The sequence below is a fragment of the Phocoena phocoena genome, chromosome 5 (genome assembly GCF_963924675.1).
Source record: "Phocoena phocoena chromosome 5, mPhoPho1.1, whole genome shotgun sequence".
NCBI lineage: Eukaryota > Metazoa > Chordata > Mammalia > Artiodactyla > Phocoenidae > Phocoena > Phocoena phocoena.
Genome location: NC_089223.1, coordinates 103,085,462 through 103,102,060, shown reverse-complemented (window position 1 = coordinate 103,102,060; position 16,599 = coordinate 103,085,462). Strand labels below are relative to the sequence as shown.

The following is a 16,599-nucleotide window of genomic DNA, read 5'->3' as shown; positions in this document are numbered from 1 at the left end:
GGCCAGGAACTGGGGTCTACCAGTGAGCAGGACCCAGCCCAGCTCTCAAGATGTTCATGGAATGCAGGAGGAGAAGAAATTATGCTGCATGAGGGCCGGGGCGGTGGCGGGACGGGGGGGGGGGGGTGGGAGGAAGAGGGGGCACGCGCAGCGTGGGACCCCAGAGAAGGCTCCAGGGAGTAGAGCCAAGGACGAGGTTGGTCAGATTCTGTCCACTTGGGTTTTGGAGGAGATGCTGAGCAAAGAAGCTGTTGAAGTGAGGGCCTGGCGACGAGGAGTCTGCAGTCCTTGGACGCGTTGGTTTCAGCACCTCACACCATCCCCACCGCCACACACACACGTCATACCTCCTTCTGTACTTGCCCTAATGCAGGCACACTTCCTTAGGTTTGACCTGAGAGTCTGTTTAGCCTCTAGCACCAAAGAAAAGAGTGTGGCCAGGTGGCCAGGAGGGACCGGAGTCCTCCCTCTGCCTAGGGTCCTCCCTCCACCCCTGACTGTCTCCTTGTCTCCCTCATCTTGTCCAAGTTCAACAGAGCCCCACCTAGGGGGCTGCTTCACCATCCCATCCCAGCCACTCGCTTCCCACTGATAAAGCCCAGACCACTGTGTGTGGTGACCCCCAAGGCCAGATGCATTCAGATTCTACATGGTCCAAAGTTCTAGCCAACAGGAAGTTTTCCATGTGGTCACCTCCTGCAGGTGAAACACCTGGGTTTCCTCTTGAGGGTCCCACCAGCGGTGTGACCTGGACTAATTCCCAGATGCTCTTGATGTCTTGAGCCCTGATCTGCCCATCTCCCAGGGTCGGCCCGGGAGCAGTAGCACGTGTGGGAAACAGCCACGCTGGGTTCCCTCTCCTGCCCCATGTGACTGACCCCTGTTCACGCTCACCCACCTGCAGCTGAGCCAGGCCCCGTGCCACATGCAGGGCTTCTGGGCGTTCCCGCCTCCCTCGCCCTCTGCATGTTCCGGGTGCTTCTCTGGCAGCCTGAATCACTGATGGCGATGTGCAACAGGCAATCCCGGAGGCTGTATGACCTGTATGACCCTAGGAGGTGACCTGGGAGGGCAGCCTGTGCTAGCCTCACGGGAGCTGCTCCCGACGCCTACGAGTGCCGCCACCAACCCTGGCCCACACGGCCTGCAGCACACACGGGGTGCCGGGCGCCCGGGCCTGGCCCACTCGCTCACCCCTGCCGAAGCGCTCCGCCTCCTCCCAGAAGGCCTTGTGCTGCTGGGTCAGCAACTCCTCCCTCTGCCGCCCCGACAGCTTCCCCTCGACGGTCAGCAGCTCCAGGCTGTGGGAGATGGCGGCCAGGTGGCATCTGGTCTCCTCCCGGATCTGCAGCTTCAGGAACTCAATTGTTTTGGCCACGTGTGCCCGCCCCATTGTCCTCTCCAGGGTGTCCTAAGAAGAGAAACACAGGCGACAAGGGGCTGGAACGCCCTGGGTCAGTACTTGGCCACGAGGGTCTGTAAACAGTCACGGGCTTGGTCCTGGGGCCCCACCTCCCTATGAGCAGAGCACAGGCCAAACCGCTCTCACGAGCTTCTTGTGTGTGTGCCTCAGATGGGGACAAAATGGTCCCGCACGGGGACGTGGTGAGGCTGACGCCACATAACACAAGGAAAGCGCTGGGTACTCGGTGAGTCGGCCACGCTTCTGGGGAGGGATTAATAAATGCACACGACCAAAGAGGGAAGTCCCCCTTTCCCATTGTCATCCCTCCCCAGTCCACGGGGCCTCGGGCCTCCACAGCCCAGGAGGAGAGACATTAGAGAAACAATAAAGGTCGCGGGACTTTTGGCTTTCGAGCCTCCGGGAACCTGAGTGCTGGGGATTAAAGAGATTTGCCGGGTAAGCCTGACCTGGAGGGGGGCCCCAGCCGTCAGACTTTAGAAGAGGCCTGCCTGCCCTACCACGCTGTCCTTCACTTAGGACACGGCTCTCGGACAGGACGCCTCCCCCATGGAGGACACGTCCACCAGAGGCAGGGACAGACCCTGCAGGTCTGCGTCTCCTGTGCTCGCGTCTCAGAGAGCAGCCGCTCCAGGAACCTTGTAGAATGAGAGCACATGCACCACGTTAAAGCTGCACGCCCTGTGCCTCAGAAGGACACCTTTCCCACCTAGGGGTGGGCCCCCCGGACCCCCGGCACGGCGGCCTGAGTTCGCCTCCGCCCTTCTTCCCCACCATGCCGGCACCCTTGCCTCCTTCACACCCCTCCGCTCCGTCTCCTTCCAGCTGGCCCAGAGCCACGGCCAGCTCAGGCCCAGGTCACTTAGCCCAGGACCGTCCCTGCTCTGCCAGCCTCCCGCCTGCCCGCTCCGCTCCACCCCACCCCGCCCCGCACGGCTGGCAGGGGGCCTTTCTGAGGTGCAAACGTGGCTCTGCCATCCTGGGGCCCAAACCCTGCAGTCACTGCCTTCAAACCAAGTCTAAACTCCTGGGCACGGTGCACGAGGCCCTTCAGGACCGAGCCTGGCTGAGTCTCCAGCCTCGTCCCACACACCTCCTTGCTCCTGGCTGCCCGGCACACCCGGCCTTTGCACACATGGGCCTCCACCTGGAACACCCTCCCGGCCTCCTCTCACTTCCCTGCCTGGCCAGGTCCTGCTCGTCCTTACGCGCTGTGTGGCACCTTCCCTGAGCCCCTCCACCTCCACGGCCCCCTCCTCCCATCTCTGCTTCTCCTGTACCTCTGTCTAAGCATAGGGACAGTCCCAGGCTGGACTGAGAGCCCTTGAGACAGCGGCCACACCTGCAACACCCGGTAACCAGCCCTGGGGCTCGCTGTTTGCTGAACTGCATTGGTCTGTGTTTGAGCAACGTGTGAACAGGGCAAGGACAAGGATCCCCCAGTTATGGACAAGAGCACTGAGGTTAATTCTGGAACGCCACCCAAATAGCCCAGGGACAGCGGCTCTGAACCTTCCTCTCCGCCAACTATATGAGCCCGACGGCCGTCAGCGGGCCCATGACCGCTAGAGGGCGCAAGAGGATAAGCGCTCGGTGCAGGTGTGGACGGCAAGGGATCCAGCGAGGCTCAGGGCGTGGGGGACAGCGGCCAGTGCCCAGAGCAGCCACCTCTAAGGCATCACGGTCAGGCCACCCGGCTGGAGAGTGACACCTCAGCCTCTGGATTTATATTCAAGGAAAGACGGGAGTAGAGTCGAGAGGCGAGCATGAGCAGAGGGGCATCAGATGGAAGGCGGGAGGAGTAAAGGGACTTGCGTGGGAGGCGAGGGGGCCACTTCTGGCTCTGAGAGCTGTAGCCAGTCCTCAGACGTGCCCGGGCTCAAACTTGGCTCCAGACCTGCATGACCTTGGGCACAGTGTCCTCACCTACGCCTGACTTACAGAGTCGATGTGAGCATTAAATAAGTTAAAATAGGTAAAGCACGTAAAATAGCAACCAGAAGACAGTAGGTGCTCATGAATGCAAGCTGTCGTCATAATTATGTACAGCAGGTCCCCACATCCCTCCTACCATCCTCTTTCTCTCGAGCATCCCTAGAAGCTGATTCTGATGACCTCTGGGGCCCTTTCCAGGGCTCTTCCAGTTCTGATATTCAGCAACTCCATGCGACACATTCCGACTGCCCAGGCCTGAGTTCTCAGATGTCTCCAGCCTGAAAATTTGAATTCTTCTGGAGTTTATCAACAACATACTCTGACGTACAGGCAGAGCCAACCCGTCCCTCTCTGTACAAACGCAGACTGTAGCTCTTTCCACACATCATTACGATGACGTGTTTACGTCTATTTTGTTTGCTGACGCTTGGCCTGCCATTGTCTAATCCGTATCACATACTGAGCGCTTCCCCGGGGCCAGGCTCCGTTCTAAAGGTCTTACATGTCGTCCACTTTCTAACACTCTCAGAGCTGATGCTATTCAGGCTCCCATTTTACAGATGATGAAACTGAGTCACAGAGGTTAAGTAACCTGTTCAACGTCATACAGCTAATAAAAGGCAACTGTGGGATGAGCTCAGGTCTCTAGCTCCAGCCTGCAACACTGTTCCTGTAACAGGATGTGGCACACAGCAGGTGCTCATGAAATGCTGACAGAAGGCAAGGCCTACAGATAACCTGGAGAAAATTATTTCCCTTCTTCCTATGTGGAAGTGACCGGCTAACACTCGGGCCAGAGTCAGCTAAGGATACGTTTTTCTTCTACATCGATATCCTGTTGATGGAGCAATAATTAAATACAAAGAATAAAAGGAAAAAGATCTTTCTCGCTGATAAGCATTCATATCGGCAGCCTTATCAAATCAAAATCCAATCCAAAGGGCCTTGGACGGCAAACCAGGAAGCCTGGGGCACAGGCTGAGCGATATCATTAGGCAACATGGCAGCCCTAGGTGAGTCGCTTAGCTGGCTCCTCTGCTCTTCGGGAATGAAATATCTGTGTGTCTATCTTTCAGCAGTGCGGAGGAGGGAAAGGAAACTTTGCTTGTACGTGACAAGCAAAAGCAAAAGCAAAGAATGTTCTCAAACAGCTGTGTGCACCTGGGAATTTGTTAAAAATGCAGATCCTGATTCGGGAGTGGGGACGAGATTCTGCATTTCTAACCAGCTCTCAGGTGACGCCGATGCTGCCGGTCTGCGGACCACACTTTGAGAAGCAGAGCAGTTTGTACAGAAGCAGCAGGGACCGCTCCACTCAGCAGCGCCTTCTCCTCACGTCTGAGGAGCTGGGTCTCTGAGCTGAGGGCAGGGCGGCTGCTGCAGGTTTCTGAGTCAGGAGTGCCCCGGGCAGGTGCACAGGTCTGAAATGTAATTCATGAGTTCTCAAGGTCAGAGGAAGGGGAAATGGGTAGGTAGGTGCCCTGGCCTTTGCACACAGCAGGGCTAGACCGAAACCTCCACAACAAAACCCGACAGTGACGAGCATTTCCCCGGGCCCTGCCTGCAGCAACTCCTGGGACCACCTTTTTTAAGTACAGTAACTGAAGCTCAGATGGGTTAAGTAACCTCTTCGAGATCACACAGCTTCAAGTGGCTAAGCTTAGATTCAAAGTCGGATTTGGATTTGTGGATTCCTCTGCGCCAGTGGTTTGCATTCCTAGCTATACATCAGAATTGTTTGGGGAGTTTTAAAAACAGCAATGCCAGGTCCTCCACTTCAGACCAATCAGATTGGATCTCTGTGCAAGAGGCCCATGACATGGGCATTATTTTAAGCCCCCTAGGTGGTACATGGGGCCGTCCAGGAGAGCTAACCAAAGCTCCGTCCACACCAGTGAGCATCAACTGTGACTACTCACTGTGGTCACCTGGAACCTTAAAAAATCCAGACTGGGCTTCCCCGGTGGCGCAGTGGTTGAGAGTCCGCCTGCCGATGCAGGAGACACGGGTTCGTGCCCCGGTCCGGGAAGATCCCACATGCCGTGGAGCGGCTGGGCCGGTGAGCCATGGCCGCTGGGCCTGCGCGTCCGGAGCCTGTGCTCCGCAATGGGAGAGGCCACGACAGTGAGAGGCCCACGTACCGCAAAAAAAAAAAAAAAATCCAGACTAAGAATCTTTGGGGTGGGGACCCATCTTGGACCCAAGCATCAGTACTATTTAAACCTCCTCAGATAACTTCAACGTGCAGCCAGGATTGAGAACCACCAGTGCCCTACGCTGTAGTGACGCGGGGCGGGCCAGTCTCTCCACTAAAGGAATGGTTAGATGGATGGACGGACGGATAAATGACTGATGGATAGATGGATGGATGGATAGATGATGGACTGATGGATGGATACACTGCTTTTCTCTGGCCTCTGTATCCCTTTCTACAATCTGCAAGTGTTGAACTTAATGACCCCTACGGTGCTCCAAGCTTCCGGATTCCACGTCTCTAGTTTGAATATCACGTTCCCTCCCTGCCCCCTCCAGCGTTACCAGAGCCTGCAAATCCTGAGAATCACGCAATAGCCCTTCAGCTGCAATCATTCTTTCTGTCAGAGTCATCATGAGCTGTCGGGCTTTGGAGCTGGAACACTTAAATTGGTCCACCAGAAAGTGCTGGATGTTTTCCATCTGTTTCCAGAAAGCTTCCATCTGTGAAATGAGAATGAGATGCAAGAGGTGGGGGGAGAAAACTTATTTAAGAAAGTTTTAAAGCTGTCCAGCTCAGGCTTGGGCATTACTATTCACCCCTTATCACAAACTGAGATTAGAACAATTCTACAAGTTGGAAAAAGTTATCTTGGCAACAATCACATTCTCCAGAGGTTCCTCTTTGTAGGTGCCAGTCAGTTTGGAGGTGGCTTTTCAGCAAATACCAATGAGCTGCTGATAAGAAAGGCAAGCACCATGAATCTCTCAAACAGCTGAAAGACTGCCCGGCAGTGGGGTAGGGAGTGGGGCAGGCGCATGAAATTGGACAATGCGCTCCTGGAAGCTTCCAGATCTTTAAAGGGGATTAAACGCATCCTGGAAATAAAAGCATGAATGGCCATTTAATTATTGATTATTGTCCTAAAAGTATAAAAGAACAATATGACAGAGATGACGACGACCATAAAAACATTTTGCCTTCAAATCTTTTTCCTTTCTCCACCATCTTATCAGGAGCAGAGTAGGGAATCGCCAAGTGGTTTAGAATGTTGGGGGCTAAATTTTTGTCACTGCAGCCTTCCAGACTCTAAGAACAAAGATGCCCATAGTCATAGCAACTTTTCTTTACGGCATGCAGGTTACAAGCCAGGCTCCGTGCTTCACGCATTTTATTTCTAGATAAAATATGTATCGGAGGTACAGGGAACAGGCTCAGGAAATTAGGTCACTCGTCAAGGGTCAGAGGCAACAAGCAGCAGAGGCATATTTGATTCAGGTCCCTTCGAGTCCCACAGCTGTGATTTTCTCCATCTTGGTTCCACCTCTCAGATGTTGAGATGGATGTTGCTTGCTGGGCAGGGTCAGGAGAAAACCCACACCTGCACGAACCAGCACCTCTTCGTAAGTTTGCTGTCCTGTCTCAAGGGCCTCGTGGCAGCTCAGCAAACCCTTTATCTGCCCTGGCCACCTCCTCCCTCACATGCACACCCTGCTCTCGCCCCCTCTCGCCCCATCAGACGACTTCCTTTCCAACTGCTATCAGAGAATGTGGACAATCATCCGTGAATTACTGCACATCCGGAACCAGAGCTCTACATCCAAGCAGCTTCGCCTCTTCTCTTCCCATCGCAGAGAACGAGGATGCCCACGGCATCCATGACCTGACTTTCTCCTGCTTCTTCAAGGTCCATACTCAATCCTCTGCCTGAAATGCACAGACACGGACAAGATATTCCACGGCTTCGGGGAGTCCATGCACCACCAGAATCCGGGCTGAGTGCCCTCCCTTAGCCATCTCATCCCGAGAATATCCTCGCTCTCCATGTGATCCTACCTGAGCTTAGTGGGGACTCTCCATCCCCAGGCATCTCCAACTCAGGATGTCAAGCCACACTCACCATCTTCCCTCCCAACTTGTTCTCCTTCTGGGATCCTTATTTCCGTAGACCTGATCCTCTTCCCACCACCACCTCCTTAGACACCACCCTATCGGCTCTCCCACTTTTTCTTACCTCTCCATCCCTACTGCAATTGCCTTCATGAAATTCCTACTGGATTAGCCCCAAAGCCCCTAACAACCCTCCACACAGCAGCCTGGGCAGTTCTTCTAAAACACGGCCAAGCCACCCTCTGCTGCTTCAGTGACTCCCATCTCCTTGGCATGAGACGAAAACCCTCAGGGAAGACCTCTGGCTTTATCCTGCTCAGCCTGCTTCCTAGCCCTGGCTCCCTTCTCTGCCCACCCACTGGACAGCATCCATCCACACTTCTCTCCAAAAGCTTCTTGATGACCCTTTCTTCTACAAAGACCTTCAAAACCCCGGGGTAAAATGAATCGTTCTCCCCACTGTACCTCAGTCTTCCCATACTTCTATCTATCATGGCACTTGTAACCCACAAAGTCCTCATCCGTTCACCTGTCAGTCCCCCCCACCAGACAGGCCTGGGCATCTCCCTGGCAGGGCCAGGTCTAAGTTCATTTTGAATTCCCAGAGTCCAACACAACACCTGCGTGCCAAGAAAATATTTGTTTAATTTGTAATATATGAACAGCAGGTAGTAGAACCTCAAAGCAAAAAGGAGAGTTTGAGGGAAGCCATCCTCTCTAGAATTTAAAACATGCTTTTATGAGTGATGCCTGGAGTTTGAGAAGTTAGCAGCTGGCATCTGCTCTAAGCCACAGGGCGGTAATGACACATAGGGTTACAGTGATCTTTGCTTTGAATGATAAAAAGATCAATGTAAAATTTAAACAAGGAGAATTCATTAAGAGGAAAAAAAGACTCCCGCAGTAAATCTTGGCCCCTTAATTATACCTTCTCTATCGCTAACTTCAGAAACTGGATCCCTGGCTCCAGAGCAGAACGCAACAGGGAATTCTAGTATTAAACATGCTTCTAGGTACCATCTCTTTAATCTCGCCAAATGAACTGTCCCAGAAACCACGCTTTTTATATGGGAAAGAAAATCCATCACATACATTAGCTATTAGATGCTCAGAATATTCTCTCTCTTTCTTTTCTACATCTGCCAGGGTGATGTATTCAGAGTCACCAGCACCCAACATCTCCGTATTTGACAGTCTGACCTGAAGTCTCTTTTCTAATTCCTCCAAATCCTGGAGAGAAAAAGAAAAAGGTAAATACAGAAAAAACCGAATGTATCTTAAATTCTAGAGGAGAAATGCTTTTATTTTCACCCCATTATCATAAAATATTTCTTAACCATAATTAAATGCTTTGGGGGTTGTCCTACTGAAGGATTGATGATAAAAATCATCAAAGGGCCTCGGGGAATAATGGACTACGTATTTTCTTCTATAGTTTTTCCCTCATCCCCCCAAAATAGGCCATATTTTAAAAACAATGAAATAGTATCTTCCTATCTTTTTGAAGTCCGGGAACATGTCATGACATCTGGGGTGTGGGATGGAATGTCTCCTCCCCACTCCTCTGGTTTCCATGGGGAAGGATTACTTAGTACACCCCAGGGAGGAAGCGATATGTATTTGACTGGCGGTTCCAAAGCAGGAAGTGAGCACAGCCCCTAGCTTGCCCAACCTCTTCCTCTTTGGGATGGACCATTCAGGGGAGGCCACTGCTCTGGTGTGGCCTCAGCCCAGAGTGAGCTGGGCAGCAAAGGTCCCTCTTCTGTGTGGGGAGGCCTGAGGTGGCCCAGCTTTGCCAGCAAGCAACTTAAGTAAGCAATTTAGCTAATCCTGGGATTCAGTGTTAGGAAGCAAGCCATGATCGCTGTGCACCTAAGCTATGTCTTCCAAGCTGGCCCCTTTCAGTGATGAAGCTGACATTTCTCTGTCTCCCCAACGCTTTCTCTTAATGAACTCAGAACTTAGAAGGAAAAGGGGAACCCTATGTATGGAGTCCTTCAAACCCCAACCTGGAGTGTGGAGGGTTTGTTTTCTGTTCTGTTCTGTTTTCTGGGCTGTTCTGTTTTCTCTAGACCTATGTTCACTGACATGTAATCAACACTGGTGTGGGTCCAAATCCATTATTGATTATCCAAGCGGAAGCCATATGTGACTTCTAATTCTCACAGCGTCTCTACAAGAGAGAAATGAGGGTTCTTTTCCAGGGAAGAAATCGTATCTATGGGAAGTTGAGATATTTCGTCCAAAGTCTCCCAGGAAGTGGTGTGCTAGGCTAGGCCCCTTAGGCTCACTGACTCCAGAGCCCCACTCTTCTAACTGCACGCACTACGCTGCTTCTCTCCAAAGCAGCTGCCATTTCTGGGCACTTCTCATCTTCATCGAGAAGTTCTGAGGCTGTTGTCAATATTATAGGAAAGTATGTATTTAAAGCCCTTGGCCAGACTACATCCACTGAACAGTGGCCACTGACATAATTAAGATGCTCTGGAAGTGGTAGAGGTGGGATTGGATCCCAGGCCTGCAGATACCAAAGCTCTTACTCTTTCCATATGACATTCATTACTAGTACAATTACAAGTATCACCACCATCATCATTCTTTTTGTCATTGGAGAGTCATTTAAACTCGTTGAGCCTCAACTTCCTCAGCTATAAACAAAAAGAATGACGGTCACTCACAGGGCTGTTGTGAAGATTAAATAATGTGCGTAAAGCACTCTGTGCATTGCCTGACGATGAGGATCACAGTAGTGGTGGTACTGAGGACGATGACAATGACGTTAACAAAAATGAAGACGTACTGCCTTCTCCCTGGGATGGAGTGATGAATCCTCCCCCTTGGAATCCAGAAGAGTGAGGCAGAAGCACTCCCTCCTCCCAATCCCCCAAATCTCATGGCTGCAGTGATAAGGATGATAATGACGACTATAGTGGTGACTAATGAGGTGACTGATAAGGTGATAATGATGACTAATGGTGGTGACGGAAGGAATGAGGATTAGGACAATGATATGGTAATGAAGATGAAAGTCGTGATGGCAGAAGTGAGGACGATGGTGGAGGTGGTGATGGTCACGGTAACGAAGATGAGGACGATGGTGGCAATGGGAGGAGTAAGAATGATGGCAACAGTGATGGTGGCGATGATGAAATGTTGGTAGTGGCGGCGGTACTGAGGAGGATGGTGATGGTGGTGGTAATGATAACGGTGGTGATGGTCATCATAAGAATGGTTATGACAATGATGACAATAATAAAGATGGTGGTGGCGATGGCGATGACGATGATAGTGGTGGTGGTGACTGTGTCGGTAATAAAACAATAATAATGGCAATGATATTGATGATGATGATTGTGGTGGTGGGAATGGGAATGATGGCAGCGATCATACAATCAGGGTCTGGTTGTTACGTTGCTAGGAGCTTCATACAAATTTTCTTCTTTCTGTAACCCTGCAGGATGGGAATTATTATCCCATTGCACAAAGGAACAACCTAGGATTCTGAGAGTTTGTGAAAGACAGGACCAGGATATCAATCTCCACCACTCTGACTCCAGGGTAGCCCTGACTCATTTTGGGGCACATAAAACAATACAAAGCTTGTATAAAAGACTGAAACGAGAAGAATGCAAAGTAGTAGGAAGAGTTATAACCAATAAGCAAATTATATATTTTAAAATACCCCACACTTGTACAGAAAATAGAATCAATAGTGGTTCTCTTTAAGTAGTGGGTATGACCAACATTCTTTTTTTCTACTTCTAATATTTTTCCACATTTTAATAATACACAGTTTTATGTTGATAGCTATACTTTTATATACCATATTGTATTGAAAAGTATATATTGTAATAAACTATTTTTATACATAAAAATACTTTACTATAATGTGTTTTATATATCATAATAAACTATTTTTAAGTTATTTTGAAATATAGGTTGAAGACTTACATTTTCTTGTTTTGAGAGAATCTTCTGGTATAATTCATCATCAGTCTTCTTTTTAGGAAGAAGGTCAAGGAGGCACATTTTAAAAATCTGAATAAACATCTATTGCCAAAAAGGGAAACATAACAAAGAGAAAGGTTTCAACAATGGTATTTCTCTTCCCTCCTTTTTCTCCTACCTCCTTCTTCTCCTACCTCCTTCTTTCTCTCTCCCCCAACTGCCCACACACTTTTTGCTCTAGGAAAAGACCTCAGATTACAAGTCATGACAATGGCCTGTAATGGACTGCATTTTCATGAAGCCTCTAAAGAAAAATGCTTCATTTCTTCTGCACATATCTACGAGGAGCCCACTCTGTGGGAAGCCCCCACTTTCCCCATTTCCATGAGTCAAGAAAACAGACGAGGCAAAGGGGGGTTGCTTCTTTGTGGAAAGAATCAGAGATGGTTGTATGGAAATGGGATGTGTAAAGTCATCTACTCCAACCCCCTGTTTCAATGGATGGACATGTCCTCTAAACCCAAGAAGGGTCGTCCATAGGCAGGGACACCCTGGCAAGTCCAAGGGTGCTGTGTCCACAATTGGTTTAATCATTCACCTACTGCTGGACATCTAAGTATTTCCAGTTTGGGGCTATTACAAATAAAGCTGCTATGGACATTCACATACAGGTTTTTGACTGAACGTATGTGTTTCTGAGATGAATGTCCAAGGCTACAACTGCTGGGTCTCCTGGTAATTGTATATTTCATTTTATGAGAAATCGCCTGTCTTCCAGAGTGGCATTTTATATTCCCACCAGCAATGTATGAGTGATCCAGTTTCATTACAACCCCACAAGCATTTGGTGGCGTTGTTATTTTTATTTTTGTCATTCTGATAGGTGTGTAGTCATATCTCATGTGGTTTTAATTTGCATTTCCCTAATGGCTTAATGATGTTGAACATCTTTTCATGTGCTTTTGTGTGTGTTTCCTTGCCAGCCATATATTCTTTTCAGTGAAATAATCTGTTCATGTCTTTTGCCCATTTTCTAATCGGATTGTTTACTTATTTCTTTTTCTATTATTATCTTTTAACATCTTTATTGGAGTATAATTGCTTTACAATGGTGTGTTAGTTTCCGCTTTATAACAAAGTGAATCAGCTACACATATACATGTATCCCCATATCTCCTCCCTCTTCAGTCTCCCTCCCACCCTCCCTATCCCACCCCTCTAGGTGGTCACAAAGCATGGAGCTGATCTCCCTGTGCTATGCGGCTGCTTTCCACTAGCTATCTATTTTACATTTGGTAGTATATATAAGTCCGTAGCACTCTCTCATTTCATCCCAGCTTACCCTTCTCCCTCCCTGTGTCCTCAAGTCCATCCTCTACGTCTGCATCTTTATTCCTGTCCTGCCCCTAGGTTCTTCAGAACAGTTTTTTTTTTTTCTTTTAGATTCCATATATATGTGTTGGCACATGGTATTTGTTTTTCTCTTTCTGACTTAACTTCACTCTGTATGACAGACTCTAGGATTGAGGTTTGAGAGTTCCTCATATATTCTAGGTACTAGTCCTTTCTTAGAATGTGGCTTGCAAAATATTGCCTCAGTCTTTTCATCTTCTTAACACGATTTTTTGCAGAGCAGAAGTTTTTTATTTTGATGAGTTTCAATTTGTTTTCCGTTTTATGGGTCACACTTTTGGTGTTAATCTAAGAACTCTTTCCTTAGATCCCAAAGATTTTCCCCTTTGTTTTTTTTTTCTAAAAGATTCATAGTTTTGTATTCTACATTTAAGTACATGATCCATTTTGAGTTAATTTTTGTATGAGCTATGAGGTTTAGCTTGAGGTTCATTTTGTTTTGCTTATGGATGTCCAACTGCATGATTTAATGAAAAGCTTATCACTCCTCCACTGAACTCCATTTGCACCTCTGTCAAAGGTCAGTTAGACATATTTGTGTAGTAAGGCACTTTTTTTTTTTTTTTGAAGAATAATTGACATAACCAGCTTTGTTCTTTCTCAAGACTGCTTTGGCTATTTGGGGTCTTGTGGGTTCATACAAATTTTAGGATTGTTTGTTCTATTTGAAACATGCCATTTAGATTTTGATAGGGATTGCATTGAATCTGTAGATTACTTTGGGTAATACAGACATTTTAACAATACTAATTCTTTCAACCCATGAACATGGAATATCTTTCCATTTATTTGTGGCTTCTTTGATTTCTTTCATCAATGTCAAGTTTTCAGTGTACAAGTTCTTAACCTCCTCAGCTAAATTTATTCCTAGGTCTTTTATTCTTTTTGATTGAATTGTAAATGGGATTGTTTTCCCAATTTCTCTTTCTGATAGTTTGTTTTTAGTGTATAGAAACACAACAGATTTTTGTACATTGTACCCTGTAACTTGACTGAATTTATCAGTTCTAAAAGGTTTTGTCCAGTCTTTTCTACGTATAAAATCATGTCTTCTGAAAATACTGACAGCTTTACTTCTTCCTTTCCATTTTGGATGCCTTTTATTTCTTTTCCTTGCCTAACTGCTCTGGATAGTAATTCCAATATTATGTTGAATAAAAGTGGTGAGAGTGGGCATCCTTGTATTGTTCTTGATCTTAGAGGAAAAGCTTTCAGCTTTTCACTGTTGAGTATGATGTTAGTTGCAGGTTTGTCATATAGGGACTTTTATTATGTTGAGGTACATTCTCTCTATACCTACTTTGTTGAGTTTTTATCACAAATGCATGTTGAATTTTGTTAAATGCTTTTTCTGTTTTGAGATGGTATGATTTCTACCCTTCATTTTGTTAATGTGGTATATCATGTTGACTGATTTGTGCATGTTGACCATTCTTGCATTCCTGGAATAAATCCCACTTAATTATGATATATGATCATTTTAATCTGTTGCTGAATTTGGTTTGCTAATATTTTGTTGAGGATTTTTGCATCTATGTTTATCTGAGATATTCACCTGTAATTTTCTTCTTTTCTTTTCTGGCATCCTTGTCTGGTTTTGGTATCAGGAAAATGCTGGCCTAGTGAAATGAGTTTGGAAGCATTCCCTACTCTTCAATTTTTTGTAAGAGTTTGAGAAGGATAGGTATTAAATCTTCTTTAAGTGTTGGTAGAATTTACCAGTGAAGCCATCTGGTCCTGTACTTTTGTCTGTCGGGAAGTTTTGCATACTGATTCAATCCTCTTACTAGTAATCAGTTTATTCAGATTTTCTCTTTTCATGATTCCATCTTGGAAGAGTCCATGTTTCTAGGAATTTATCCATTTCTTCTTGGTTGTCCAATCGTTGGCACATAATTGTTCATAGTAGTCTCTTATGATCCTTTGTATTTCTGTGGTATCAGTTGTAACTGCTCTTTCATTTCAGATTTTATTTATTTGAGCCCATTCTCTTCTTTTCTTGGTGAAGCTAGTTAAAAGTTTGTCAGTTCTGTTTATCTTTTCAAAGAACCAGCCATTGTTTCATTGACCTTTTCTATGCTTTTTTCAAAGTCTATTTCATTTATTTCTGCTCTGATCTTTATTTTCCTTTCTTCTGCTAACTTTGGGCTTGGTTTTGTCTTCTTTTTCTAGTTCCTTAGGTGTAAAATTGGATTGTTTTTCTGAGATTTTTCTTGGTTTTTTTGAGGTAGGCCTGTATGGCTATGAACTTCCCTCTAGAAACTGCTTTTGCTGCATCCCATAGATTTTGGTAAATTATATTTCCACTTTTATTTGTCTCAAGGCATTTTGTGATTTCTCCTTTGATTTATTCATTGACCCATTGGCTGTTCAGTAGCACATTGTTTAATATTCACATATTTGTGATTTTTCCAGTTTTCTTCCTGTACAGGTATCCCTCATTTTATTGAACTGTGCTTTATTGCACTTTGCAGATATTTCATTTTTTATAAATTGAAGGTTTGTAGCAAGCATGTGTTGAGCAAGTCTATCGGCATCATTTTTCCAACAGCATTTTCTCACTTTGTGTTTCTGTGTAACATTTTGGTAATTCTTGTGATATTTCAAACCCTTCACCAGCAAAAGGATTACAGTTTGCTGTAGGCTCAGATATTGGTCAGCATTTTTAAACAACAAAGTATTTTTAAATTATGGTATGTACATTGTTCTCATAGACATAATGCCATTGCACACTTAAGAGACTACAGTATAGGGTAAACATAACTTTCATATGCACTGGGAAACCAAAAATTCATGTGACTCACTTTATTGTGATATTTGCTTTATTGCAGTGATCTGGAACTGAACCCACAATATCTCCAATGTATGCCTGTAACTGATGTCTAGTTTCATACCATTGTGGTTGGAAAAGATGCTTGATGTGATTTTGATCTTAAATTTATTGGGACTTGTTTTGTGACTTAACATTTCATACCATTGTGGTTGGAAAAGATGCTTGATGTGATTTTGATCTTAAATTTATTGGGACTTGTTTTGTGACTTAACATTTCATACCATTGTGGTTGGAAAAGATGCTTGATGTGATTTTGATCTTAAATTTATTGGGACTTGTTTTGTGACTTAACATATCATCTATTCTGGAGAATGTTCCATGTGCACTTGAGAAGAGTGTGAATTCTGCTGCTTTTGGATGAAATATTCTGTTTATATATATTAAGACTATGTGGTCTAAGGCGTACTGTAAGGTTGATGTTTCCTCACTGAATTTCTGTCTGGATGATCAATGCACTGATGTGAATGGGATATTAAAGCCCCCTGCTATAATTGTATTGTTGTCAGTTTCTCCCTTTAGATCTGTTAATATTTGCTTTAGATGTTTAGTTGCCCCTATATTGGACGCATAAATATTTACAAATGTTATATCCTCTTGTTGCACTGACCCCTTTATCATTATATAATCCCCCTCTTTTTCTTTTATTACAATCTTTATTTTAAAGACTACTTTTTTCTCATGTAAGTATAGCTATACCAGCTTTCTTTTGCTTTCCATTTGCATGGAACATCTTTTTCCATGTCGTCACCTTCAGTCCATGTGTGTACTTGTGTACATATATCTTTAATGAGTCTCTTGTAGGCAGTATATAGCTGGGCCTTGTTTTTTTAATCCATTCAGTCACTCTATGTCTTTTGATTAAAGAATTTAGTACTTTTACATTTAAAGTAATTATTGATAGGTATGTACTTATTGCCATTTTGTTACTTGTTTTCTGGCTGTTTTGTTGTTACTTTCTGTTCC

General features: G+C 46.1%; 1 protein-coding gene across 1 annotated transcript in view; it reads right to left on the bottom strand.

Moving 5' to 3' along the window:
* The window catches only part of EVC (EvC ciliary complex subunit 1), an 82,889-nt gene that overhangs the window by 43,784 nt on the left and 22,506 nt on the right, over positions 1–16,599 (bottom strand). Inside the window, exons 6-9 of the mRNA XM_065877265.1 lie at positions 11,394–11,492; positions 8,535–8,672; positions 5,897–6,055; positions 1,195–1,411 (exon numbers count right to left, since the gene is read on the bottom strand). Coding sequence (XP_065733337.1) covers positions 1,195–1,411; positions 5,897–6,055; positions 8,535–8,672; positions 11,394–11,492 — 613 coding nt within the window. The remainder of the gene's footprint in view (positions 1–1,194; positions 1,412–5,896; positions 6,056–8,534; positions 8,673–11,393; positions 11,493–16,599) is intronic.